Raw genomic sequence first — 27,449 nt, forward strand, 5'->3', positions numbered from 1 at the left:
TAGTTATAAGACAAAAATTTAATGAAAATTGGACAGTATGTATAATCCAGGGCTAAATAGTTACATTGGACTGGAGTAGAAATTTAAAATACAATAGATGCTGGAGTAAATGTTACATATTATCATCATCTGATTCATCTTCTTCCTTCAGAGATTCCTGTTAAGAGAAAACAGGTGTTTAAAATTGATTTTTAAAATTGTTATATCCCACACCTGTGGGCAAGTTAAGCTACAACAACCTGAATTAAGTGGTTAAATTCCTTTACTTGTAATCGAATGAACAGTTTTAGAATAAGATACCCAAGCAAAGTTAAGCAAATGTTGCTCTAACATGCGATGACTGTATCTTTGATAGAATATATACTTAAGAGACCTGGTGCAGTGGCTCATGCCTGTAATCCCAGCACTTTGGGAGGCCAAAAGGCAGATCACCTGAGATCAAGAGTTTGAAACTAGCCTGGTGAAAACCCGTCTCTGTATTATTGGTGAAGCCAAAAACACAAAAAGTAGCCAGGTGTGGTGGCATGCTCCTGTAATCCCAGCTACTTGGGAGGCGGAGGCAGGAGGACCAGTTGAACCCTGGAGGCAGAGGTTGCAGTGAGCAGAGGTGGTGCCACTGCCTTCTAGCCTGGGTGACAGAGCAAGACTCCGTCTCAAAAAAAAGAAGAACAAATATTTAAAGTATTAAAAGTCCTAAAAAACTCTTTCCAATCTAAAACTCCCAAGTTGTTTTTTGGAATCAAAGCAACTTTACCCACTAGAGATAACCTAGAAAATTTCTATCCTTAGTTCAACTGAACTATCAGTGTTATTTAATAGAAACCACCTCAGTTTATTTATATTATTCAACACATAATTTTGGTTAGAGAATTTTTTTTTTTTTAAATTAGGGATGGGGGTCTTGCTATGCTGCTCAGGCTGGTCTCCAACTCCTGGGCTAAGTGATTCCCTGACTGTACCTGGCCAAGAGAAGTTTTTGTGCTGTGGCTTACCTTAGCATATTTCTCTGCTTCTTCCCGTATATCTTTTGGAACAATTTCATGTCTTCCATTAGTTACTGTAAATTAAGCCACATGTGTAAATGAATTTTAAATTGAGTACCATATTGCAACTTGCAGTATACTATAGGATCTACCCAATCCACATACCTGACTCACCTAAGGTTGCAAAGTTGTACTATGAGTAATACTCAAATATTTTTGTGTGCTGCTTCTACATGAGATTATATGTGCCTACATATTAAGTTCTTATGGAAATAAAAGTAAATTATGCTATAATTTATAAATCCTGAGCATTAATTTATAGCATAATATCTTAAAACCATGAAATGGATGTTTCAAAAAACCTGTTCACAACTTAATTATTAAGCAGAACTTTCCCTTCATTAGACAACCCAGTAAATTTGTTTTAGCTTTCATTATATTAGAAAGGACACTCAGTTGTAAATTAGCTGTGGTACAGATTATTCCTAAGGCAAATAAATGTACAAAAATAACTTACATTCACCAACCCAGCTGAGTTCTAGTTCAAAAGCTTTATCCTTAACTTCATCATGTACTATGTAAATTCTAGGATAGAAAAGGGAAAGGTAAGATTTTGGTAACCTCCAAACATTGTAGTTCACAGACCCATAGTACAAATTAGAATGTCCATCTGTAATAAAAGTATCTATAAAATTACACAGACACATTCTGCATAGTATTGAACATTAGAGAAGACAAATTACACAGGAACTGAAATAAAATGAAACATCTACTCTCCCGACAAATGTTGAATATACCTAATCAACCAAAGTTCAGTTTATTTTTGCACATTGCTTTAGAGATATAACTTGGCTGGGCACAGTGGCTCACACCTGTAATCCCAACACTTTGGGAGACCAAGGCCGATGGATCACTTGAGGTCAGGAGTTCGAGACTAGCCTGGCCAACATGGTGAAACCCTGTTTCTACTAAAAAACAAAAATCAGCCAGGTGTGGTGGTGGGCGCCTGTAATCCCAGCTACTCAGGAGGCTAAGGCAGGATAATTACTTGAACCCGAGAGGCAGGGGTGCAGTGAGCCAAGATCACACTACTGCACTCCATCCTGCACTACAGTAGAGCGAGACTCCGTCTCAGAAAAAAAAAAGATACTAACTATAAAAGATAACTCATAAAGAACACGGATTCACTAGGAAGAGGCGTCATTAACTGTGCCCTTTTAGAATATTTTTTGTCCATTAATTTAAATATTTTTAAAACCAACTAATTGGCTGGGCACAGTGGCTCGTGCCTGTAATCCTAGCACTTTGGGGAGGGAGAGGCGGGTGGATCATGAGGTCAGGAGATCGAGACCATCCTGGCCAACATGGTGAACCCACGTCTCTACTAAAAATACAAAAATTAGCCAGGTGTGGTGGCATAGGCCTCTAGTCCCAGCTACTCGGGAAACTGAGGCAGGAGCATCGCTTGAACCCAGGAGGTGGAGGCTGCAGTGAGCCAAGATCATACCACTGCACCCCAGCCTGGGCAACAGACTGAGACTGTTTCAAAAAAATAAAACTAATTTATGTGCTTGCAATTATTAGTGGTCTCTTCAACCTACTTGGCAGTAGTCTTTTTAAGCTCCTTGTCCATTTTATAATGGCATATATGCCACATAACCTGGACTTCACATTGTAGTACTTTACAAATTACAGCAAAGAAGGAGGCACTGTCATGCAACGTATTAAAGTAACATAAAAAGTATCAAGAGGCCGGGTGCAGCGGTTCACATCTGTAATCCCAGCACTTTGGGAGGCCAAGGTGGGTGGATCACAAGGTCAGGAGTTCCAAGACCAGCCTGACCAAGATGGTAAAGCCTGTCTCTACTAAAAATACAAAAATTAGCCAGGCGTGGTGGTGGGCGCCTGTAATCCCAGCTACTTGAGAGGCTGATGCAGGAGAATTGCTTGAACACGGGAGGTGGAGATTGCAGTGAGCCAAGATCGTGCCACTGCCCTCCAGCCTGGATGACGGAGCAAGACTCCATCTCAAAAAAAAAAAAAAAAAAGTATCAAGTACAGTAGCAGAGTATAGCTTTATCTAATACTGTGCACTGAGTTACATACCTTACTTTTTGGAGGGTCTTCTAAAACCTTGCTATAATATGAGAGGATCTTGATTTTCTAGAACTAAGTAAAAGATAACATGCTGCTCCATTTTCTTAAATGATGAAGGGATGGCTTTCCTAACATGGAACACTTAACAGATGACTACCATTATACCTAAATATAAAAGATGGTAAGAACTGATTTCCAGAAGCACTTCAAAGGATTGGTTCAGTGAAGGAAACAGTATATCATGATAAAATACTATACAATTCAAGGAAGATATCTGACTTCCTTTCTTAGCAGCTCTGCTGTATGTTGGTTCCTAGTGTTGCCGTTATTAACTGACAATCACAGAATGGCTTCTGCTTGCTTCACAACTGAAACTATGAGGGCAGAGGGGAGGAGGTAGCAAGAGGGATAAAGGCAGTAGCAGTAATGATGGACCAGTTATAAGAGACTGAGCGTCATGTAAATAGTATGTTTATTATACAATAGAGCCCATTGGAATTTTTTTCTTCCACGTATTGTTAGATATAAAACCTGATACACTACCGTACGGACAGCTGATTGACTAGACTTTGTTCATGTAGTTCTAATGTGGAACACTTAGAGTTGTTATGAATTATGATTATAACTTTTGAATCTAAAAAGCTGACTACACACCATATTTTGTTGGAATCTTTTTGTAATACCAGATGTCTACACTCTTTGATCTAGAAGAATCACAAAATTTTAGAAACATCACTACCCAGGTTAATTGACTTTTTTATTGTTTACTGTTCAAATACCTGTTACATATTAATAGTATTCTACGTTATATACCTGTAATAAACTATTCAGGGTTTCTTAAGCTGGTTTTTGAAATGTTTTGTAATACTGCTCTTCTTACCTTGTTATAGGAACTTTTATAATAAACCTGAAAAAGTGAAACATATCTTTCCCAAATAAATAGCAGATTATATAAATGAGCCAGCTTCATAGATCATGTATTGAAATAATTAGTTGTAACCTATAAAGTTTGTAAGCATTGTTAGAGGCAATCTTAAGATTACTATTATTAGGACTTAAGAGATTTGAGAAGTTGGGAGCTAACAAATTAAGACCCTAATGGTACACTGTATGTCCTTAACCTATAACAGGAGTTTATTTTGTCAAAAGCTATTTTTCCCATCCTATTCATTACTACTAAAAAATGTTGCTTAAAAACATTTTCTTCCTTCGTGAGGCTTCTTAGAATGTTAAATTTACCTTCTAAAAATTATACACTAAGTTACTTTACAGGAAAACAGCTTCTTAGGATCAATTGTAATATATATATATGCAAAGATCAAGTGAAATATTTTTGTGGATGGTAAGAAAAATTTCAACTTACATTTTTGCAACTTCTTTAACAATATCACGGCAGGTCATTTCTTTCATCTATAGAAAATAAAATGTATATTGTTCATCAGAAGAACATTTTCCACTTGTGTAATAACTATTTTCACTTTTATACTCAGATATAAAACCAAGGAAAATAACCTAAAGTCTGAAAAACACCAGAATCGAAGTTTCCTGATTCATATTTTAATGTTTTGAAATTTATACTCCAGGCCGGGTGCAGTGGCTTGCGCCTGTAATCCCAGCACTTTGGGAGGCTGAGGCGGCCGGATTGCCTGAGGTCAGAAGTTCAAGACCAGCCTGACCAACATGGTGAAACCCTGTCTCTACTTAAAATACAAAAGAGCCGGGCACGGAGGTGGTGCGCGCCTGTAACCCTAGCTACTCAGGAGGCTGAGGCATAAGAATCTCTTGAACCCAGGAGGCAGAGGTTGTAGTGAGCCGAGATCACACGACTGCACTCTAGCCTGGGTGACAGACAGACTCTGTCTCAAAAAAAAAAAAGAGAAAAAAATTTATACGCCAAAAAAGATATTCTGAGATAACCTGTAGTTACCACTAACTTTGCAGTAAAATTATAAAAATCCACAGCCATCTATGAATCTGTAGGCAGACCTGAAGTTTGAACGACTGGTGAAGACATCTGATTTTCTTTATAGCCAAGTTAGGATAACAAAATGCAAACAAATCATTAATATCTACTATATGCAAGATACAGAAAGATGAAGGAAGGAGTAAGAAATTATCCTTCGTGGAACTATTCAAAGCAAAAATGCAAAATACCAGGGAAAGCTTTGAAGAACCAAGATTTGAGCAGGTTCTTAGAATACAGATTGGATTGGATTTGATTTCAAGAAAGATCAATGTGTAAAGCAGAAGTGGGAAGCCAAAAGCTTTTTTCCAAATTAGAATTAAGCATTCTTTCAATGAACACTTGGAAATCAAGGTAGAAAAATACCCCTAGGGCCTAGCTGAGGAGTCTGTATGTTGTTGGGTTTTGATAGTAACCAGTGCAAGATTTTATTATTAGACGTGGGTTTCTGAATAGACAGGCATTTCTGAACAGACATGACAGGATCCAAACGATGTTTGAGCAAACTGCCCTTCATCTATTGTGGATACGTTGGGGGATGATGGAATATAGTGAAAGATAATGGGTGCTCATACAGCAGTCTAGACTTAAGATGATTCAACTGCTGTATATTAAAACTAGATTATCTTTTTTTTTTTTTAATTTTGAAATCTGGATGCTCAAGCTCTGCCTGCACAACCACATGAGGAAGAAGGAACAATGACAACAAGAAAAATAACACTAAATTTAAATTTAAGAATACTAATCTTAGGAAATACACAAACCATTATTTGGGTACAACTAAAGGCAACCGGCATAGACTCAAATATTTTGGGGAAGAAAATGTGAACCTCGATAGTTTGAAACAGTTAAAAAGACCGTGTAGAAACTGCTTAGGCAGTTTGATTATGGACTATTAGATGATACTTGGGTCTGATAATGGTATAAGGAGAATAAAGTATTTAGGGATACAATATTACGCCTGCAGCTTTTTTCAAATAGTTCATGGGGGAGCGGGACGTGTAAGTGGTTAACTGAAGTCTAACTAGATAGGTTTGTTGTAAGCTTATGATGTTTACAGTTCTTCATGTTAAGTTGAGGGTGATGGGAAGGGAAAGAATACTGATCTTTAAGTTTTTGCCCTTATTAGTTCTGTATTTAGTGAATTAATTGCAGTCTAAAAAGTCAAACTTGAAAAGCACATTTTAAATGGCAAATATATTTTTTACATATGTTTGTGAAGTTTTTATTTTTTGGTAAACAGACCATCAGAAGAGAACAATGATAGGGCAGGGATCAGCAGATGGATTCTGTAAAGCATCAACTTGTAAATATTTTCTATTTTATTAGCTGTATGGCTCTGGTTTCTGTTCCCTGTTCCAAATGTTAAAGTCTACTGTTGTATTCTAAAAGCAGCCATGGACTGAATGTAGCTGTGTTCCAATAAAACTTACACAAAAGCAGGCAGTGGGCCATAATTTGCAACACCTGATTCACAGCATAATTTTGTCACAAACTGAAAGTGTTCCTCAATTAAAGTGACTATTTTTTCTTGATTTTTCTCTGGTAGTTATAGTTTTTCCCATTCCTTACTAGGATTTAACTACAGAAAGACAGTAACTGCTCTAAATAGTCTAATTTCCTTTATTTTTTTGAGATAAGGTGTCGCTCTGTTGCCCTGGCTGGAGTGCAGTGGCGTGATCATAGCTCACTGTAGCCCCCAACTCCTGGGGCTCAAACAGTCCTCCTGCCTCAGCCTCCCAAGTAGCTGGGACTACAGGCACGCACCACCTCATCTCGCTAACATTTTGTTGTAGGAGATAGGGTCTCACTCTTTTGCCCAGCCTGGTCTTGGAACTTCTGGGCTCAAGCAATCCTCCCAACTTGGCCTACCAAACTGGTAGGATTACAGGGGTAATCCCCCTTAACTGACATAAATATTCTGATTTTCAAATTTCCATATAATAGTACAGAGAGATGAAAACAAAAGGAAAAGAGTAGAAGATAGGAACCTAGCATCATACTAATAAGTGTGCAATGGAAAAGAACATAGGTCTAAGACTCATAAGGTCTGGATACTGTTCAGAACCAGCTGATTCTGTGGTCCTATGCAATGTGTTTAATCTGCAGTTGAGCTTGGGCTAAATGACCTCTAAGATCCTTTTGTCAACTTTACTAAAATACGAAACAAATTAGGTTTTATAGGGGGTTCTAGAACTTAACATTGTATAAATGCCAAGTGCTAATAAATATTTTCTAGAAGCTGGTCTTAAATAAGTTGAATGAGTAATTAGTTGAGCAAGGTTCTAGTACAGCATTAACATTAAATGTATGTGAAATTGTATCTCACTTCAGTTTACCAAAACACTGATAAATGGTATGCCTGCTTTTTAGGCAAGTTTCTGACAGGTAATCAGTAATATTGAAACAGTATCCATGAAGTCTTTAAGTTGATCAACGTATGGCTAAAAGGAAAACCAAGTTTTTAAGAAAACTTTTTCACACTAATAGCTGAATTTTGTGAAGGAAAAAGTGGGTAGTTTTAAGAGTATAGGTTTTATGCCTTATCTGGCTAGGAGCAAAGTTAAGAGAACCAGTGGAGCACAGCCAGACATAAAAGCTGTGTTCCAAAGAATATAGGAAAAAGACAACTTTTTATTAACTCAAAATTTTAAACAAAATTTTCAAACTAGAGCTCAGAGATTCATAAATAGGTTTCAAGGATTTTGTGAAATCATATCAAAAGTTGTGTTTTTCTAGATTGAGGCTTTATAGCAGTTACTCAGAATCATAAAGGGATGTAAAACACAACTCTATAGAGAATATGTTATCAGCTTTCCCATTCAGTGACTTAGCAGCTTCATAAACTCTCAACATCAAACCACACTATATCCTTACACCAAGCTTCTCTAGCCACAGGCCGCATGGGGCCAAAACACAAATTCGTAAACTTTCTTAACACATTATGAGATTTTTTTTTTGAGCTCATCAGTTATCATTAATGTTGGTGTATTTTGTGTGTGGCCCAGGGAAACTAAAGATTGGACATCCCTGCCTTAGACTGAAATGTCTGTGGTGATAAAATTTCACTGCATTAGGATGACGATGCAGTAAAAATTCAAGCATTAATTATTACCTGAAGCTTCTCTATTTCCGTCTTTGCAGCTTGCCTGGCTTTGCCAATGGCACAGCCCCAATAACCCTATTTAGAAAAAAATATATATAATCACTGAATTAGTACACTATCATATATAATTAATGACTAATGTTTCTATAACCTTGTGAAAGGATGTTAAATAACTTTTAAAAGCAAGTATAGAAAAATATAGTCAAACATTCTGATGAATGCCAAAGGGCTCAAAAATATTAAAATACCAAACAATTCTAAAACGACATATTTTTAATAAAGGTATATCCAAAAATATGTAAATTATGTAATCATACACACTTTAAGACATTTTGGGGAACAGGAATGGAAAAGATTTTAGCACTATGACAATGAAAAATGAAATTATATATTCCTGAGACACAGAAATAAAGTTAATTCCTATGAGTTCAGTACTCTAAACCCCCAATTTTATTATTTTGTAAATTTTTTTAAAGATAAGGATGCACAGCCAGGTGTGGTGGCTCATGCCTGTAATCCCAGCACTATGGAAAGGCCAAGGTGGGCGGATTACCTCAGGTCAGGAGTTGGAGACCAGCCTGGCCAACACTGTAAAACCCTGTCTCTACTAAAAATACAAAATTAGCTAGGTGTGGTGGCAGGTGCCTGAAATGCCAGCTACTCGAGAGGCTAAGGCAGGAGAATCGCTTGAATCTGGGAGGCAGAGGTTGCAGTGAGCTGAGACCGCGCCACTGCACTCCAGCCTGGGCAACAGAGTGAGACTCCATCTCAAAAAAGAAAAAAAGGATGCACACATATATACTTCTGTTGCAGCAAAATATATTTAAGAATCTTCATTTTCTTCAATTAGTAAAAACGACAAAAATGTAAGGATAAGAAAACAGTTAAGAAACGGTAACAGGCCGGGTGCAGTGGCTCACGCTTGTAATCCCAGCACTTTGGGAAGCCGAGGCATGTGGATCACTTGAGGCCAGGAGTTCCAGACCAGCCTGGGCAACATGGTGAAACTCTGTCTCTACTAAAAATACAAAAATTAGCCAGGTGTGGTGGTACAGGCCTGTAATCCCAGCTACTTGAGAGGCTAAGGCACAAGAATCCCTTGAATCCGGGAGGCAAAGGTTACAGTGAACCAAGATTGCACCACTGCAGTCCAGCCTGGGCGACAGAGCAAGACTCTGTCTCAAAAAAAAAAAAGAAATGGTAGTAATTTAGGGGAAGCTCTTAGAAATCACATTTAAACCTTCTCTTTAAAAGGGAAGGCAGGGCAGGGTGGCTCACGCCTATAATCCCAGCATTTTGGGAGACCAAGGTGGGCGGATTACTTGAGATCAGGAGTTCGAGACCAGCCTGGCTAACATGGTGAAACCTCGTCTCTACTAAAAATACAAAAATTAGCCGGGTGTGGTGATGCATGCTTCTAATCCCAGCCTACTTGGGAGGCTGAGGCAGAATTGCTTGAACTGGGGAGGCGGAGGCTTGGTGCCACTGCACTCCAGTCTAGGTGACAGAGCGAGACGTTGTCTCAAACAAAATTAGGTCCAGTGCTGTGGCTCACACCTGTAATCCTTGCACTTTGGCAGGCCTGGGTGGGCAGACCACCTGAGGTCAGGAGTTGGAGACCAGCTGGCCAACATGGCAAAACCACATCTCTACTAAAAATACAAAAATTAGCCAGGCATGGTAGTACATGCCCGTAATCCCAGCTAATTGAGAGGCTGAGACAGGAGAATTGCTTGAACCTAGGAGGCGGAGGAGGTTGCAGTGAACCAAGATCGAGCCACTGCACTCCAGCCTGGGAGACAGAGTGAGACTCCATCTTATAAATAAATAAAAGGGATGACATGGCTGGACATCGATGCTCACGCCTGTAGTCCCACCATTTTGGGAGTCCAAGGCAGGAGGATTGCTTAAGGCCAGGAGTTTGAGACTAGCCCTGGGAACGTGGAAAGACCTTGTCTCTATAGACACCAAAAAAATACAAAAATTAGCTAGGCATGGTGGCATGAGCCTGTAGTCCCAGCTACTTGGGAGGCTTAGGTAGGAGGATCGCCTGAGCCCAGGAGTTAAGAGGCTGAAGTGAGCTATGATTGTGTCACTGCACTCCAGCCTGGGCAAGAATGAGGAAAAAAGAAAAAAGACATTAAATACAGTTTAAGATAGTGTTTATAGTAGTAAAGGAAAATCACATATTCAAAATACTATATGCACTATATAGTTTCTATAAATAACATACTGAAAACAACAAATCTTTCCTCTGCCTCGTATCGGTTATTAATGATAAACAAGAAAACATGGCTGGGCACGGTGGCTCACACCTGTAATACTCGCACTTTGGGAGACCTGGGTGGGTAGATCTCTTGAGGCCTGGAATTCAAGACCAGTCTGGCCAACATGGCAAAGGCCTGTCTCTACTGAAAATATAAAAAATTAGCCAGGTGGTGCACACCTGTAATCCCAGCTACCCGAGAGGCTGAGGCAGAAGAGTCGTTTGAACCTGGGAGGCAGAGGTTGCGGTGAGCCGTGATCACGCCACTGTGCTCCAGCCTAGGCCACAGAGTGAGACCCTGTTCCCCAAAAAAGGAAAAAAAAAAAAATTCTGTTGGACAAGAGGTTGTTGTGAAAAAAAAAAAAAAAAAAAAAAAGAAAAAGAAAAATTACTTTCCTTGAATGAGTTTTTTTTAAATTTCATATAATCTTATGAGACTTAAATGCTAATGAAATACTATTAAACTAAAATAGAATTTCAAATGATTCGAAAGTACTCACGTATGAAACACCTGATGGGTCAATCATGTAGAGTTGCGCACCGTCATTCACACTGTAAGACCCTAACATGAAACTGCATAAAAGTATACAAACAGCTTAAACCATGGCAATAACATAAAAGTATTTTTGAAAAAATGATTAAAATGCAATTATATTGTTTCTGAGATAAATTACTAATACACATATAACTCATAGTAAGTACGTTGAAACAGTGGCTTCAATTAATTAAAACTAGTACAAGAGATTATTCAAAATTCATGTAGCTTTTGTTTAGTATTAATCTTTCTGATGAAGATCTCCTGGAAAGTCTAGCAGTACGAGGAAAGGAGTAATGATAGATAGATGAAAATCACAACTATGAGAGGGCCCAATAAATAAGGCATAAACACAAAAAGGTCAAGGGAACAAAATTCCTGATGGAGAGTATACTGAATCCATGTGAAATTCTTTCCACCCTTCATTCTATTTCCCAATATCCTGCCAATCATTTCTCTGCAATAATCAGAATTGGTTCAGTTTATTTTTCTATGCCCAACAAATTAGGCTATTAGCTGATTGTAAGAAATACTGACTTTCTTAAATTGCGACATACAGTGGGCACTGTTTCCATGAGTTCTGCATCTGTGGATTCAACAAACCACAAATAGAAAACTTTCAAAAAACATTGCTTCTGTACTGAACAACTGTGATTTTCTTGTCATTATTCCCTAAACAATACAGTGTAACAGCTATTTACACTGTGTTAGGTATTGCAAGTAATCTAGAGATGACAACATACAGGAGGATATGCACAGGTTATATGCAAATACATATCAGGGACTTCAGCAACTTTGGATTTTGGTACTCATGGGAGGTCCTAAAACCAATCCCCCACAAATACCAAGGGACAACTATATTTGCCTTACAGCAGAAAAGAAATCAGCATCATCTTACACATCATCTCATATGTGGAATATTTAAACTATTCAATTCCCATCCCTACCGTCATTTCTTTCCATTTTCTACCCTGATATGAGACTTATCCTTCAGAATATATAGCTCATTGTCACTATTTTAAAGGCTTTCAACATTTCGTTTGAAGAAAATCAGCATGGAGCACAGACTTACATGACTGGACCCCTTCCTACATCAATATCATCTCTAAACCTCATACTCTACACACCAAGCACACTTAACTCTCTCTGGCGCACGTATTTTCATACCAGTTCCTGTGCTTGCAACTACCAAGTCTCCCTACATCTCACACTCTTCCTTGCCTCCTGTCCAGAAAGAGTCCGTTCCCTAATTGTTGTCCCTTTATCGTTTCACTAATATTTTATCAATGTGACTTCACACCTGTGTCTCCACATTTATGACTAACTCAGTGCCCAATAGATGTTTACTGAAAAAGTTCTCTCTGACCCAGTGCAGTGGCTCACGCCTGTAATCCCAGCACTTTGGGAGGCCGAGGTGGGCGGATCACTTGAGGTCAGGAGTTCGAGACCAGCCTGGCCAACATGGCGAAACCCCGACTCTACTAAAAAAAATTAGCCGGGCGTGGTGGCAGGCGCTTGTAATCCCTGCTACTCAGGAGGCTGAGGCAGGAGAATGGCTTGAACCCGGGAGGCGGAGGTTGCAGTGACCCGAGATCGTGCCACTGCACTCCAGCCTGGGCGACAGAGCAAGACTCCATCTCAAAAAAAAAAAAAAAAAAAAAAGTTTTGAAAAACGAAAGTTATCTCTACTATTCTTACTCCCTTAAAAAGAGTAGAGAAGTTAACTGATGAACTCAGAGCTCAGCTGAAAGGTATTTTACATAGTCTGAAAAGAAAGTGTTTCATAATGTAATTTAACTGAGAAGCTTAAGAATGACTAATGTCAGCCTGGGCAGCATGGTGAGACCCCGTCTCTACAAAAAAAAATTTTGTTAATTAGTCAGGCATGGTGGCCCATGCCTGTGGTCCCAGCTACTTGGGAGGCTGAGGTAGGAGCATCGTTTGAGCCAGGTCAAAGCTGTAGTCAGCCATGAAGGCACCACTGCACTCCGGCTCAGGTGACAAAGCAACTGTCTCAAAAAGTAAAACAAAACATAAAACACTAATGTAATATTACCAATAGAATAAAACTCAAGTTTTCTTTAATATCTTAGTAATTAAATATGACTGATGATAAACAACTCAAAGGTAGGACTACAGTTGAGCACTCAGATGTTAGTATATGTATTATTTTAACCAAACATGTTTGACTGTTTTAAGTCATAAGCCAAACATGTCTTTTCATTTTAGAAAAATCTAGTCACAAATCTGTGAAGCCAAATTTGAATATTTATACCTATTCCAGGTCTTTATGCAGCTGAATCCCCACTTCACCCCAAAATATCAGCACTTCACTTCAACAGAAAGAGAAACTGTGCCTAATGGGAATTGTGAGACGTAATTTTTAAAATTACCTAAGAATATCAGGGACTAATACCAGAGAGCTTATTATAATCAGATTAAAGTCATTATTATCAGTTCTTTGTTTTATAATCACTTCAGATCTATATAGTCCTTTTCACTATTTAAACCTTTTTTTTTTTTTTTTTTTTTTTTTTAAAAGAGCAAAGTCTCTATTGCGCTGGCTAGAGTATAGTGGTATGGCCACAGCTCACTCCAGCCTTGAACTCCTGGGCTCAAATGATCTTCTCAAGCAGCTCCTAAGTAGCTGTGACTATGGGCATGTGATACTGCACCTGGCTAAATTTTAAATTTTTTTTGTAAAGATAGGTTCTCACTGCGTTGGCCAGGCTGGTCTCATACTCCTGGGCGCAAGGAATCCTCCCACCTCAACCTCCCAAAGTACTGGGATTACAGGCATGAGCCATGGCACCCAGCCTCAAGTAGTTTCTATGTACACTGTTTTATTTAATCATTGCCCTAATACTTCTCGACAAGAGTTCCTATTTTTAAGTATGTAAAAGGCTAAGATGCTGGGGAACATAATAAATATCTATAGTACAGATCTGCCTTTTGAATAATTCACAAAATTTCATACCTGCAGCCAAAAGGTCTAACAGCACTGTAGAGTGTATATGCATGCACATACATGGCCACTCTGTCTGCAAGATGCTATGGAGGGAAGCAGAAGAGCTTATTAATAAGATTCTATTACCGTCCAAAAGGTTCCTCAATATATTATCAACTTACTTTTAGTGGAATGTTGTAGCCAAAGTTAGATCTAAAGTTGGAAGCTTCTTCTCTTGCTATGTCTGCTAAAGAACGAGCATCTGCCAACAAACCTGCTACTGCCTGAAAAAAAAGCACCGATTTACTAGAGGAATGCATTCCTATTACAAATCAAAGTCTGCAATTAATATAGACCTATTGAACATTTTTTTAACAAGTATTACCATTCAAAACTTTTTTGGCTTAAAGGTCTCTCTACAAGGCATTTTGATGCTTGAGTATGAAATTATAATTTAGAAATTTACTAAGTATAACTTCATTGCTTTGCCCAATGTTCATATTCAGGACATTTCCTTTTTTTTTTTTTTTTGATATTGAGTCTCGCTCTGTCACCAGGGCTGGAGTGCAGTAGCATGATCTCCGCTCACTGCAAACTCTGCCTCCTGGGTTCACGCCATTCTCCTGCCTCAGCCTCCCGAGTAGCTGGGACTACAGGTGCCTGCCACCGCACCCAGCTAATTTTTTTGTATTTTTAGTAGAGATGGGGTTTCACCATGTTAGCCAGGATGGTCTTGATCTCCTGACCTCGTGATCTGCCCGCCTCAGCCTCCTAAAGTGCTGGGATTACAGGCATGAGCCACTGTGCCCAGCCAATATTCAGGACTACTTCTATCATAAACCCTCTTCCCCTGATTCACTACTGCTACCTCATTATAAAGAATAAAAACCATGGGTCTTGGTCAGATTTCTTTTTTTTTTTTTTTTTTTGAGACCGAGTCTCACTGTGTCACCTAGGCTGGAGCACAATGGCGCCATCTGGGCTCACTGCAACCTTTGCCTCTCAGGTTCAAGGGATTCTCTTGCCTCAGCCTCTCCAGTAGCTGGGATTGGCTAATTTTTATATTTTTAGTAGAGACAGGGTTTGGTTTCGCCATGTTGGCCAGGCTGGTCTTGAACTCCTGACCTCAGGTGATCAGCCTGCCTCAGCCTCCCAAAATGTTGGGATTACGGGTGTGAGCCACCGTGCCCGGCCCAAATTTGATCTTTTCTCTAAAGTTATTACAGGTTGAGGATATCTGATCCAAAAATCTGAAATTTACAACGCTTCAGAATCAAACTTTTTGAGTGCCAACATGACACTCAAAGGAAATGCTCAGGCCGGGCCTGGTGGCTCACGCCTGTGATCCCAGCACTTTGGGAGGCTGAGGCGGGTGGATCACAAGGTCACGAGTTCAAGACCAGCCTGGCCAAGATGGTGAAACACCATCTCTACTAAAAATACAGAAATTAGCCAGGCGTGGTGGTGGGCACCTGTAATCCCAGCTACTCGAGAGGCTGAGGCAGAGAATTGCTTGAACCTGGGAGGCGGAAGTTGCAGTGAGCCGAGATCATGCCAATGCACTCCAGCCTGGGCAACAGAGCGAGACTACATCTCAGAAAAAAAGGAAATGCACAGTAGAGCTTTTTGGATTTTGAATTTTCAGATTAAGGATGCTCAGCTGATGAGTATATAATGCAGATATTCCAAAATCAACAAATATCCGATATACTGCTGGTCCCAAGCATTTTAGATGAGGGATACTCAACCTGTAACTGTTTTGTTCTAAAAGGCACAATCGCAAATCTTTTTCAGCCTATTGGCTGAATAAACTACAATGATAAGCCATTTGTCTTTCAAGACTTGTGGCTTAGAATTGCAGTTACTAGGCCGGGCGCAGTGGCTCATGCCTGTGATCCCAGCACTTTGGGAGGCCGAGGCGGGTGGATCACCTGAGGTCAGGAGTTTGAAACCAGCCTGGCCAACATGGTGAAACCTTGTCTCTACTAAAAATACAAAAATTAGCCAGGTGTGGTGGCAGGTACGTATAATCCTACCTACTCCCAAGGCTGAGCCACGAGAATCACTTGAACCCGGGAGGCAGAGGCTGCAGTGAGCCGAGATCATGCCACTACACTCCAGCCTGAGCTACAGAATGAGACTTTGTCTCAAAAAAAAAACTACAACAACAAAACAAAAAAACCAAAAAAACAAAATTGCAGTTACTGTGTATGTGCCGAGAGGCCCTCAGGCACTGCAGTGAAATCACGTTAGTGTGGCATATTTTTCTTTTTTTTTTGAGATGGAGTTTTGCTCTTGTTGCCCAGGCTAGAGCGCAGTGGTGCAATCTCGGCTCACCGCAACCTCCACCTCCCGGGTTCAAGGGATTCTCCTGCCTCAGCCTCCCGAGTAGCTGGGAGTACAGGCATGCGCCACCACGCCTGGCTAATTTTTGTAATTTTAGTAGAGAAAGGGTTTCTCCATGTTGGTCAGGCTGCTCTTGAACTTCCGACCTCAGGTGATCCGCCCGCCTTGGCCTCCCAAAGTGCTGAGATTACAGGTGTGAGCCACTGCACCTGGCCTAGTGTGGCATATTTTAAGTTTGGAGAAAAATGTCCAAGTAGTTCTGTTTGAACATTAGATCGTTTTACTACATTCCTTTCAATGCCGTCACATCTTTGAGAAGCTTGGCTGTTAGTGGTTGCTGTGAAAAAAAGTAAGTACTGTGCAAAAATCAGTGTGGAACAGGAAATGACAGTGGCCGCATCCAAATTTGGGAGGTTGTGCAGTGTACATACTGGAAATTTTGGTTGCTTAAAACATTTTAATTTTTAAATAAAAATATTTTTCACTATGTGTGTATTTGTTTTAAAAAAAATGGCTACTAAGTTTTTAGGATGTAAACACTAAGTTCTTTGGACCTAAATACTTAATAAACGAAACTATTAGGTATTTTCAGCCTAGGGAAGCCATGAGAAAAACTACTGAGACACTTAAGGTACCATAAACCAACCAAGTTTTTGAAACCCTCTAGCCTAGGACAGTTACAGAATTTAAAAGTGGTATCAAAATCTTTAATAGCCTTTTTTTCTATGCTACCCAGTAATAGTAATAATGATAATTACTAAGAGATACTGAGCACTCATTACATGTTAAGCATTTTACATAATAATTTTTAACCTCACAACAACTGTATGTGCCAAGTACTATTATCACCCTTGTTTTGCAGACAAGGAAATGGGTGTTTAGAATAGCTTCCCCAAGGTAACCCATGCCAGTAAGTTACACCACTTAAAGAATCTTCTACTGCTTTAGAGAAAGCTTACTGTAAAGTCACATAATTCTCAAATCACTTGAAGATGACAACTGTGGAAGGAGGGAGGATATTAAGTCTTAATTTTCTCCAGCCCTCTTCAATGTCTAATGCTGACCGGGCACATTGGCTCATGCCTATAATCTCAGCAACTCAAGAAACTGAGGCGGGAGGATCGCTTGAGCCCAGGAGTTCAAGACCAGCCTGAGCAACACAGCAAGATCATATCTCTTAAAAAAAACAAAAAGTTAGCCAGGTGTGGTGGCACACTTGTAGTCACAGCTATCTGGGAGGCTGAGGCAGAAGAATCACTTGAGCCCAGGAGCGCAAGGCTGCAGTGAGCTATGATCATGCCACTGCACTCAAGCCTGGGCAACAGAGCAAGGCGTGTGTGTGTGTGTGTGTGTGTGTGTGTGTATGCATAATTTTTTTCAAAATATAAACTTTTTCTAGTACATAAAAGAATACAAGATCACCTCCTACTAGCTAGGTTACAATCTAGCAAGTTTCATCAAAACATATCAGTTTCACTGGCAATAATAAATCTGTTCAGCATTCTTAGCAAACTAACACAAGAACAGAAAACCAAAAACCACATGTTCTCTAAGTGGAAGCTAAATGATGAGAATTCATGGATACAAAGACAGGAACAAGAGACATTGGGGCCTACTTGAGGGTGGAAGGTGAGAGAAGGAAGAGGATCAGAAAAAATAACTATTGGGTCCTAGGCTTAGTACCCGGGTGACGAAAAAAATCTGTACAACAACAAAAAAAAGTAAAAAGAAAATGTATATATACAAAATGGAATACTATTCATCCTTTAAAAAGAATAAAATGCTAGGCTGGGCACGCTGGCTCACGCCTATAATCCCAGCACTTTGGGAGGCTGAGGCAGGTAGATCACTTGAGGTCAAGAGTCCAAGACCAGCCTGACCAACATGGTGAAACCCCGTCTATACCAAAAATACAAAAATTAGCTGGGTGTGGTGGCGTATGTCTGTAATCCCAGCTACTTGAGAGTCTGAGGCAGGAGAATTGCTTGAACCCGGGAGGCAGAAGTTGCAGTGAGCTGAGATTGTGCCATTGCACTCCTTCCTGGATGACAGAGTGAGACTCCGTCTCAAAAAATAAAATAAAATCCTGTTATTTGCAGCAAAATAAAAAAATCTGTTCAGGAGAAACATTGTTGAGATAAAATAATCTTTGAAGAAGAAAAAAATTAGCTTTATGGTTTATGGTTATACTTTACCAGTACTTTTTGTGTTTGTGTGTAACATTAAATCTCATTTAGATATAAGAAAGCTATCAGCTGAACGATGTGGGTCATATAAGGTGTCTTTTCATTTAGAAAGGGCTCTCGAGTAACATGCAGACCCAAGTTTGAATCCCAGCTTTTCTTTACTAGCTGTGCATCTATTTTTACACCTGTGAAAATGGCATTAAGCCAGGTGCAGTGGCTCACGCCTGTAATCCCAGCACTTTGGGAGGCTGAGGTGGGCAGATGGATCACCTGAGATCAGGAGTTCGAGACCAGCCTGGCCAACATGGTGAAACACTGCCTCTACTAAAAATACAAAAATTAGCTGGGCATGGTAGCGGGCACCCGTAGTCCCAGCTACTTGGGAGGCTGAGGTAGGAGAATCGCTTGAACCCAGGAGGCGGAGGCTGCAATAAGCTGAGATGGCGCCACTGCACTCCAGCCTGGGTGACAGAGCAAGACTCTGTCTCAAACCAAAAAAAAAAAAAAGAAAATGACATTGATATAACCTTCACTGGGTTGTCAAGATTAAACAAGGTAATTTATGTAAAGAGCTCCCAGCATAGAACCTAATATACAGATATTCTCCTTTCTTCCTTTCCTTTTCAGGTGGCAGGGTTAGAATCATTTCGTTCTTTTTGTTTTTTCTTCAGTAGTGGTTCTCACTAAGCCAAGTCTGCCATCTATGTAGGGTGACTTTAGTATATACCAGTCGTGTATTTATGGCTTGGCTTGCAATTTAGTCACTCACAACTTAGATACCAACTGCATGAATAACTTAATTTCAGTGATGCCCTATGAAACTATTATGGATGTGTTCACTTTTCATTAAACATCCTTTCCTGATGTTCCACCATATATAAAGGTGTTCGCTATCTGATGGCATCTTTGACAGTGATCCCCACAAAAGATACAGAAAGCTAAAGATTCTTCACGTCTCAAGCATTTACCTTCATTAGTGATGTGTGCTGCCAAGATCTCATTTCTACGCATTCTCCCCACCCCTCTCCCTCACCTGCTCTTCTTTCAGCAACTTGGTTTTTCCCCCATCACTAATAAGGTTATGAGAATGCTGCCTTTCTACTGGACAGTGAACTGGACAAATGCAGTAACTTGCTGTGATTACTTTGTGACTCCACAGTGATCTATTCCAATCAGTTACTTCAAAAGAAATTGGACAAGACAAAAAGGAACATTTTAAACATGACTTACCATTCCAACATGCCGATCAACATTAAAAAGTCGTTTGTTGGAACCTTCTTCATAAAGTTTAGAAAGGACTAATTTTTCTACCCCAAAGACAACACCATCTTTGCATCTGATACCAATAGCTGTACTGAAACAAGGAGAAGAAAATCAGTTTTTTAACTGAAAATAAAAGAAACTTCATAAACTTAAGTTTAACAAAAAAACAAAATAAGTAACATTTAAGGCACGCCAGATACCGTAAAACATTTGAAAACCAGGAAAACACACTAAAGTGTAATAAATACATTAAATCCATATAAATATCATGTGACCCTCCCTCCAGAATCTAGTACATCATTTGACTAAAAATATATTAATATATAAGTATAAAAATGATGCTAACGAAACAATATGGCACAGTGTCTGGCTTACGATAATCATGTTATAAACAAATGTTGACATAAATTCATGTCCATTAAAAATGGTACATAACAGACATAAAAGGTTAGATACAAACTAAAAAGTTAACAGTGACTGCTCTGGGTAGAAGGATTATGATTTATTCTTCCTTTTGCTCATCTCTTTCTTCCAATTTTTCCGTAATAAACATATTGCTTCTAGTAAGTATATAAATATAAAATATATGTTCTGCTACAACTGTTTAAAATAAAAAGATCTTAAAATAACCTCTTAAGACAAGTCACGGTTGCTCACAGCTGTAATCTCAGCACTTTGGGATGCTGAGGCAGGAGGATCTCTTAAGCCCAGGAGTCCAAGACCAGCCTGGGCAACATGGTGAAACCTGGCTTAGCCAGGCATGGTGGTACACGCCTGTAGTCCCAGCTACCTGGGAGGCTGGGGTGAGAGATTGCTTGAGCCCAGTTAGGTGGTGGCTGCAGTGAGCCAAGATTGCACCACTGCACACCAGTCTGTGCAACAGAGTGAGACCCTGTCTCACACACACACACACACACACACACAAGTAAAATGTGGAGAAATTACATGTTGCCATTTCAAGATGAAAATGTGTTACACTTTATTCTTCTATTCCTTTTTAATAAAGGTAGTTCTGATCGGAAACAATAGAGACAAAATAAGCAATGCTTGATTGTACAGTTTTCTGGTAAAATCATCTCAACTTTCTCTTTCTTCTTTATTTTAAAGAAATGGAGTCTTGCCATGCTGCCCAGGCTTGAATTGAAGTCTGGGGCTCAAGTAATCCTCTCACCTCAGCCTCAGTAGCTGGGACTACTGGCACAACTTCTCTATTTTAGATAATAGCATCACCAAGCTGTACATCCTCCATGTTAAGCTTCTATTTACTATTAATTTTTTTCTTCAAAATTTCCTTCATGTCCACTTCTTTACAATAATTATACCAGCACTGGGATCCTTATAATTTCAGGCCTAGATTACTACAGCATCTTTTCTACTTCTCTAATCCATTTTATCTAAGACCAGCCTAATTCCTAGCTTTGTTTCATTTTGCCATAGTCATAATCTAAAAAGGGATCCACAACCTGAAAAGCAGGGGAATTGTGTTATTCACAGGCCTGTTAAAATCTGATGAAACTATGGCATTTCTTCCCAGAAAAATGAACAGATGCACACAACAAATTTTCTAAGAATTTCTGACACTCCTTCCCCAACACTTCAGGTGTCTTCCATGGCTCCCCTTGCAAGTTTAAACTCCTAAGAGTCTGGCAGAGCCCCCTGAGCATATTCAATTTCCCGTTATAAATTCTGTACTCTACTGGTTACCTCACTGTCAACCTTCAAAAACCTCATGTTCATTTTTGATTCTATGTCTTTGAGGTTATCCTGGATGCTAGAATACATTTCCTCTTCACCACTGCCTATTTAAATGAATTTCCCCAAAAGGTTTGCAAACTTAGTTGAACTCAAGCTCTACAGTAGGTCAGCATGTAACCTCAGGACTTTGGACGGCCAAATGAGAGGATTGCCTGAGGCCAGGAGTTCAAGACCAGCCTGGCCAACATTTTGAAACACTGTCACTTTTTTTTTTTTTTTTTTGGAGATGGAGTCTTGCTCTGTCGCCCCAGCTGGAGTACAGTGGCGTGATCTTGGCTCACTGCAACCTCTGCCTCCCGGGTTCAAGTGATTCTCTTGTCTCAACCTCCCAAGTAGCTGGGATTACAGGCGTGCACTGCCACGCCTAGCTAATTTTTTGTATTTTCAGTAGAGACGGGATTTCACCGTGTTGCCCAGGCTGGTCTGGAACTCTTGAGCTCAAGCAGTCCACCTGCCTCAGCCTCCCAAAGTGCTAGGATTACAGGCGTGGCTCACGCCCAGCAGGAAGCCTGTCTTAATTAACTCAACATCTTCCACACTGTTTAAAACATTCTTGAAAATCTGGGCTGGGCGCGGTGGCTCACGCCTGTAATCCCAGCACTTTGGGAGGCCGAGGCGGGTGGATCACAAGGTCAGGAGTTCAAGACCAGCCTGGCCAAGATGGTGAAACCCCATCTCTACTAAAAATACAAAAAAATTAGCCGGCCGTGGTGGTGGGCGCCTGTAATCCCAGCCACTCGGGAGGCTGAGGCAGAGAATTGCTTGAACCGGGGAGGCAGAGGTTGCAGTGAGCCGAGATCGTGCCACTACACTCCAGCCTGGGCGACAGAGCGAGACTCGTCAAAAAAAAAAAAAAAAAAAAAGAAAAGACAATCTGGAAATCTCTGAGATCCTTTCAGGCAGGCTTCGAGGTCAAAATTATTTTCATAAGAATTCAAAGACTTCGGCTGGGTGTGGTGGCTCACACCTGTAATACTAGCATTTTGGGAGGCCTAAGCAGGCAGATCACTTGGGCTCAGGAGTTCGAGACCAGCCTGGGCCACACGGTGGCCACCCTGTCTCTAAAAAAAATTTGCCAGGCGTGGTGGCACATGCCTGCAGTCCCAACTACCTTGTGGGGCTGAGGGAGGAGAATAGCTCGAGACCAGGAGGTCGGGTCTGCAGCGAGCTGTAATCACACCACTGCACTCCAGCCTGGGTAACAAAGCGAGATCCTGTGTCCTGCCCCCCAAAAAAGTTTTCTTTAAAAAAAGGAATAATAGGCCGGGTGCAGTGACTCACACCTGTAATCCCATCACTTTGGGAGGCCAAGGCAGGAGGATTACTTGAGCCCAAAAGTTCAAGACCAGCCGAGGCCACACAGTGACAGAGGCCATGTCTCTTTTTTAAAATAAATAAATAAATTTTTTTTTTTAAATAAGAAACCATCATTTGTTCACTTTGGGTGTAGTATCAAAGGACAGATTACATACATCTTTAAAAAGAAGAACTTTTAGGCCGGGCGCCGTGGCTCATGCCTGTAATCCCAGCACTTTGGGAGGCTGAGGCAGGCGGATCACCTGAGGTCGGGAGTTCGAGACCAGCCTGACCAACATGGAGAAACCCTGTCTCTACTAAAAATACAAAATTAGCTGGGCGTGGTGGTGCATGTCTGTAATCCCAGCTACTCGGGAGGCTGAGAGAATTGCTTGAACCTGGGAGGCAGAGGTTGCGGTGAGCCAAGATCGCGCTATTGCACTCCAGCCTGGGCAATAAGAGTGAAACTATGTCTCATTTTTAAAATCCTAGCTTTTTCTTTTTTTGAGACAGAGCCTCTGTTGCTTAGGCTGGAGTGCAGTGGTGCAATCTTGGCTCACTGCAACGTCCACCTGCCAGGTTCAAGTGATTCTCCTGCCTCAGCCTCCCAAGTAGCTGAAACTACAGGCATGTGCCATCACACCCGGCTAATTTTTTTATTTTTTTATTTTTTAGTAGAGACAGGGTTTTACCATGTTGGCCAGGCTGGTCTCAAACTCCTGACCTCAGGTGATCCGCCCGCCTCAGCCTCCCAAAGTGTTGGGATTACAGGCGTGAGCCACCATGCCCGGCTGCATTTTTTCTTCATTCAGGAAAAAAACACTCATTTTTAAGGTTTCAATTTTTAAAGATATTTCCTCATCTTTGCATAAATCTGACTTTTTAAAAACATATTTAGGCTGGCCGTGGTGGCTCAGGCCTATAATCCCAGCTCTTTGTAATCAACGAGAAATATAGGACTGGGGCTACTCTCTGGGAGTCCGAGGTGAGCGGATCACTTGAGGCCAGGGGTTTGAGACCAGCCTGGCCAACGTGGCGAAACCCCGTCTCTACTAAAAATGCAAAAATTATCCGGGCATGGTGGCATATGCCTGTAATCCCAGCTACTGGGGAGGCTGAGGCAAGAGAATCACTTGAATCCAGGAGGCAGAGGTTGCAGTGAGCCAAGATCGTGCCACTGCACTCTAGCCTAGGTGACAGAGTGAGACTCAGGTCTCAAAAGAGAAACAGACATAGAAAAAATCTTTGCTGAATCGAACACGTGACTAATTGCATAAGACATTTAAAACACAAGATATATGAGAAATAAAAAATAACAAGGTCACGAACCTAATGGCTAAGGAAGCCTATGATACAAATCAAGAATTTGAAAATGGAAAACAAAAAGATGATAATGAATGTGATTTATACACTCTGCAACATGGATAATCTAAGTGGATAATCCTGGAATCAACGAGAAATATAGGACTGGGGCTCATGGAAAGCATCTGGCCTAGAAAGAGATCTGGAAATAAGTTGAGATTTGGGGACATATACTAATTTGTACCAAAGTAACATAACAAAGCCTAATCACCAAAAATATATAAAATAAAAGGAGACATGTAATACCTGGTTAAATGTTTCTTACCTACTATTTTCCACAGCCTTCATAGCATATTCAACTTGAAAAACTCTTCCGTCAGGAGAGAATGTAGAGGCTGACAGGTCATACTTAAGGAGAAAAGGGCAACAGTAAGCTTGTATCTTTGGTAGTAATGACCATACAGTTTCTTCCCCTCTAAATGGCTTAAACATCAGGAACCTGTTATATCCCAACAAAGACCTCGCTTTCAAGAGAGGAAAGGGAAACTTGTCAGGGCAGCAACAGTAGCTAAGATAAAGCTATATACCTTAGATTTCAGCTGTTGAAGAGTAATGGATACAAGTCCCAGGTGAAGTCAGAACACTTTTCACACAGACTACAACTCATTTTTGAAAAAGATTAATATGGGGCAGTAGAACCAGCACTGGAGTTTGAACATTTAAATTTGTAATGATAACTCTGCCATTAACAAACTAAAAGACTTCAAACAAATGATTTGGCATTCACCAAGCAGTTAATGAGATGTTAGTCACTATACGGAATACAAAGGTCATCACTCATTCATTACGTCCTTCAATTTCAAATCAGACATGAATCTAGGTGCTAGAGATACAGCAGTAAATCAGAAAAGGCACTAAGATGAAAATAAAAGAGTAAAGCAATGGAAGGAACTAGTACAGACTACATTATCAGGGAAGGCCTTCTGGGCAGTTATATTTAGGCTGAGTCAAACCTAAATGACAAGGAGCTAGCCATTTAAGATATGAAGGAAAAGTCTTCTTGGCATTTGGCACAAAGATCTTAGGGTAGAAATAAGGCTAGCACAGTCAAGAAACAGAAATAAGGTCACTGTGTCCCAAGCACTGTAAGCAGCAGAAAGAAGAGAAAACTGTGTTAGGTAGCTGAGGGCCAGATTATGTTGGGTCTTCCAGGCTGGAATAAGGACTTTGTATTTTATTCTAAATGCAATGAGAAATTTAAGCAGGGGGAGTGGTATCACCTACATTTTTAAAAACATCATTCTAGCTTTATGTGGAAAATAAATTGTAGAGAGAACAAAAGAAGCAAAGATAAGGTGTTCCAAAGATAGTGGTAGTAGCTTAGATGAGAGAAGAGGTAGAAGGGAATATTTTTTGAGAGTAAAAAAATAAAAATAATAAAAATAAACTTGCTAGGCCGGGCGTGATGGCTCATGCCTGTAATCCCAGCACTTTGGGAGGCCGAGGCGGGCTGATCACGAGGTCAAGAGATGGAGACCATCCTGGCCAACATGGTGAAACCTCGTCTCTACGAAAAATACAAAAATTAGCTGGGCGTGGTGGTGCGCACCTGTAGTCCCAGCTATTCGGGAGGCTGAGACAGGAGAATTGCTTGAACCTGGGAGGCGCAGGTTGCAGTGAGCCAAGATCGTGCCACTGCACTCCAGCCTGGCAACAGAGCAAGACTCCGTCTCGAACAAAATAAAAATAAAAAAATAAACTTGCTAAAGCGTTGGTTCTGGGAGTAAAGTAAAAAAAGGAATTAAAGATAAATCACAGATTTTTTCATATGATCATTCACTGAGCTGAAGACTGTAGTAGATGCAAAATGGCAAGGTGAGGAGAAAACCCAGAACTCTACTTTCACATGCAGAACGAAATGACTATTAAACGATCAAGTGGACAGACATGTCAAGCAGACAAACAAATGTTCATATCTGGAGTTCTTGGGAGAAATGAAGACAGAAGATAAGCCTTCAGCAGTGGTACTTTCTGAGTCTGTTTCCTGATCTGTTAAACCCAGATCATTAACCCTACCATTGTTACTAAAATATCCCACATGGTTACATTATCAAGTATTCTTTAAAAGGTTTGTAGAATGAAATACTATTAATTGAAGGTAATATTAATATAATTGCAAAGTCAGTTTGCTACAAGATTTAATATTGAGCATTTACTTATCCAAGAAAAGTATGGCAGAACTTTAGCATTCATAACCGAATGGATTAAACCATTCCAGACATAAGTTGCCTATTATGAAATTTAGAACACCAGTACTTGAACTTAAGGCTGAGCATGAGAATCTTGTTAAGAAGTAGAAATTGAGGAACTGAGAAACTCATTATTCAATAACTCTAGTGCAAATAACCAATAAATCTTTTAGAAACTGTATTTTCTATATAGAGAAGTACATAAAAGGAGTAAACTGACTGCACATACGCAATACGTTTAACAAAGGAAAGCCAAACAAGTTAACAAGTCCCACTGCAAAATCCTCAACAGTCTATGAAAAGTCTGAAGCTGTTAAGTTCCTAAGTAACCATTTAAACGTTTACGGAATAAATGCCTACAAGCGCTGTTAGGTAATTTGTACAGGAAAAACGAGAAAGGAAAAACTGAAGGATTCATCAGATTGTTTTTCAGACCATTTTTATTAGTTCTGTTCCGACAGGGTTTCCAGTGACTCAAACTGAGAGGTCAATGATCTGCACACTTAATGACAGAGAAGGCCCGTGAATCAGCAGCACCCTGGAAACTGCAAACGCAGTCCACAAAAAGCACGATCTCCAGACCGTGGAATCCCAAATCTCACTGCCTCGGTGGTTCTCAAGAGAACACACTATTTCAAGCCCCACGAGTTTCCACTTTCGGTTTCCCTAAGTGGCTGAAGAAAGTGACTCAGCAATCCAAAGCGGCTCCAAACCTCACTGCGGCGACGCCAAGCCGGCTACACCTGCGCTGAAAAGCTTCAGGAGTCACGGTCACCTGAGACGCAGGCCTAGCATATAGGGGATAAAGACGACCGGTCTCCAAACAGCTGCAAATGGCCCACCCAGCCGAAGACGGTCTCAGAGCACCCCGGGTCCGCGAACCCCATGTGGTCTGTCCGAGTTCCCTTCAACCCCAATCCTTAGGTTAAACTATTACACCGACAGACAGCGAACTCACCCCGGTGCCGATTGAGCTCATCGTGCTAAACCCAACGGGACGCGTAGGGATTCCAGGCCTGGAGCGCTTCCCCTATACCACAGGATGCCGCAAATTAGTAACAGGCCCGCTCATTGGCTGAACCGCCAACCAATAACCTTTTTCTCTGTGGCTCGTTCCGCGGCTCCGGCCCCGAGGACGAGGAGTATTGTGGGAAA

At 40.5% G+C, this 27,449-nt stretch overlaps 1 protein-coding gene across 1 annotated transcript; it reads right to left on the reverse strand.

The window, feature by feature from the left end:
• On the reverse strand, nucleotides 1-27,441 carry PSMA3 (proteasome 20S subunit alpha 3). The gene is made up of 11 exons (XM_032179696.2): nucleotides 27,253-27,441; nucleotides 24,371-24,453; nucleotides 19,660-19,783; nucleotides 14,080-14,181; nucleotides 13,928-14,001; nucleotides 10,916-10,988; nucleotides 8,159-8,224; nucleotides 4,444-4,490; nucleotides 1,501-1,568; nucleotides 993-1,057; nucleotides 1-157 (listed from the first exon to the last, which is right to left on the reverse strand). The coding sequence occupies exons 1-11, from the start codon at nucleotides 27,271-27,273 to the stop codon at nucleotides 113-115; spliced, it is 768 nt and encodes a 255-aa protein (XP_032035587.1). The 5' UTR covers nucleotides 27,274-27,441; the 3' UTR covers nucleotides 1-112.
• Between the last annotated feature and the right edge of the window lie 8 nt (nucleotides 27,442-27,449).

Source organism: Hylobates moloch, unplaced genomic scaffold (assembly GCF_009828535.3).
Source record: "Hylobates moloch isolate HMO894 unplaced genomic scaffold, HMol_V3 SCAFFOLD_16, whole genome shotgun sequence".
Lineage (NCBI taxonomy): Eukaryota > Metazoa > Chordata > Mammalia > Primates > Hylobatidae > Hylobates > Hylobates moloch.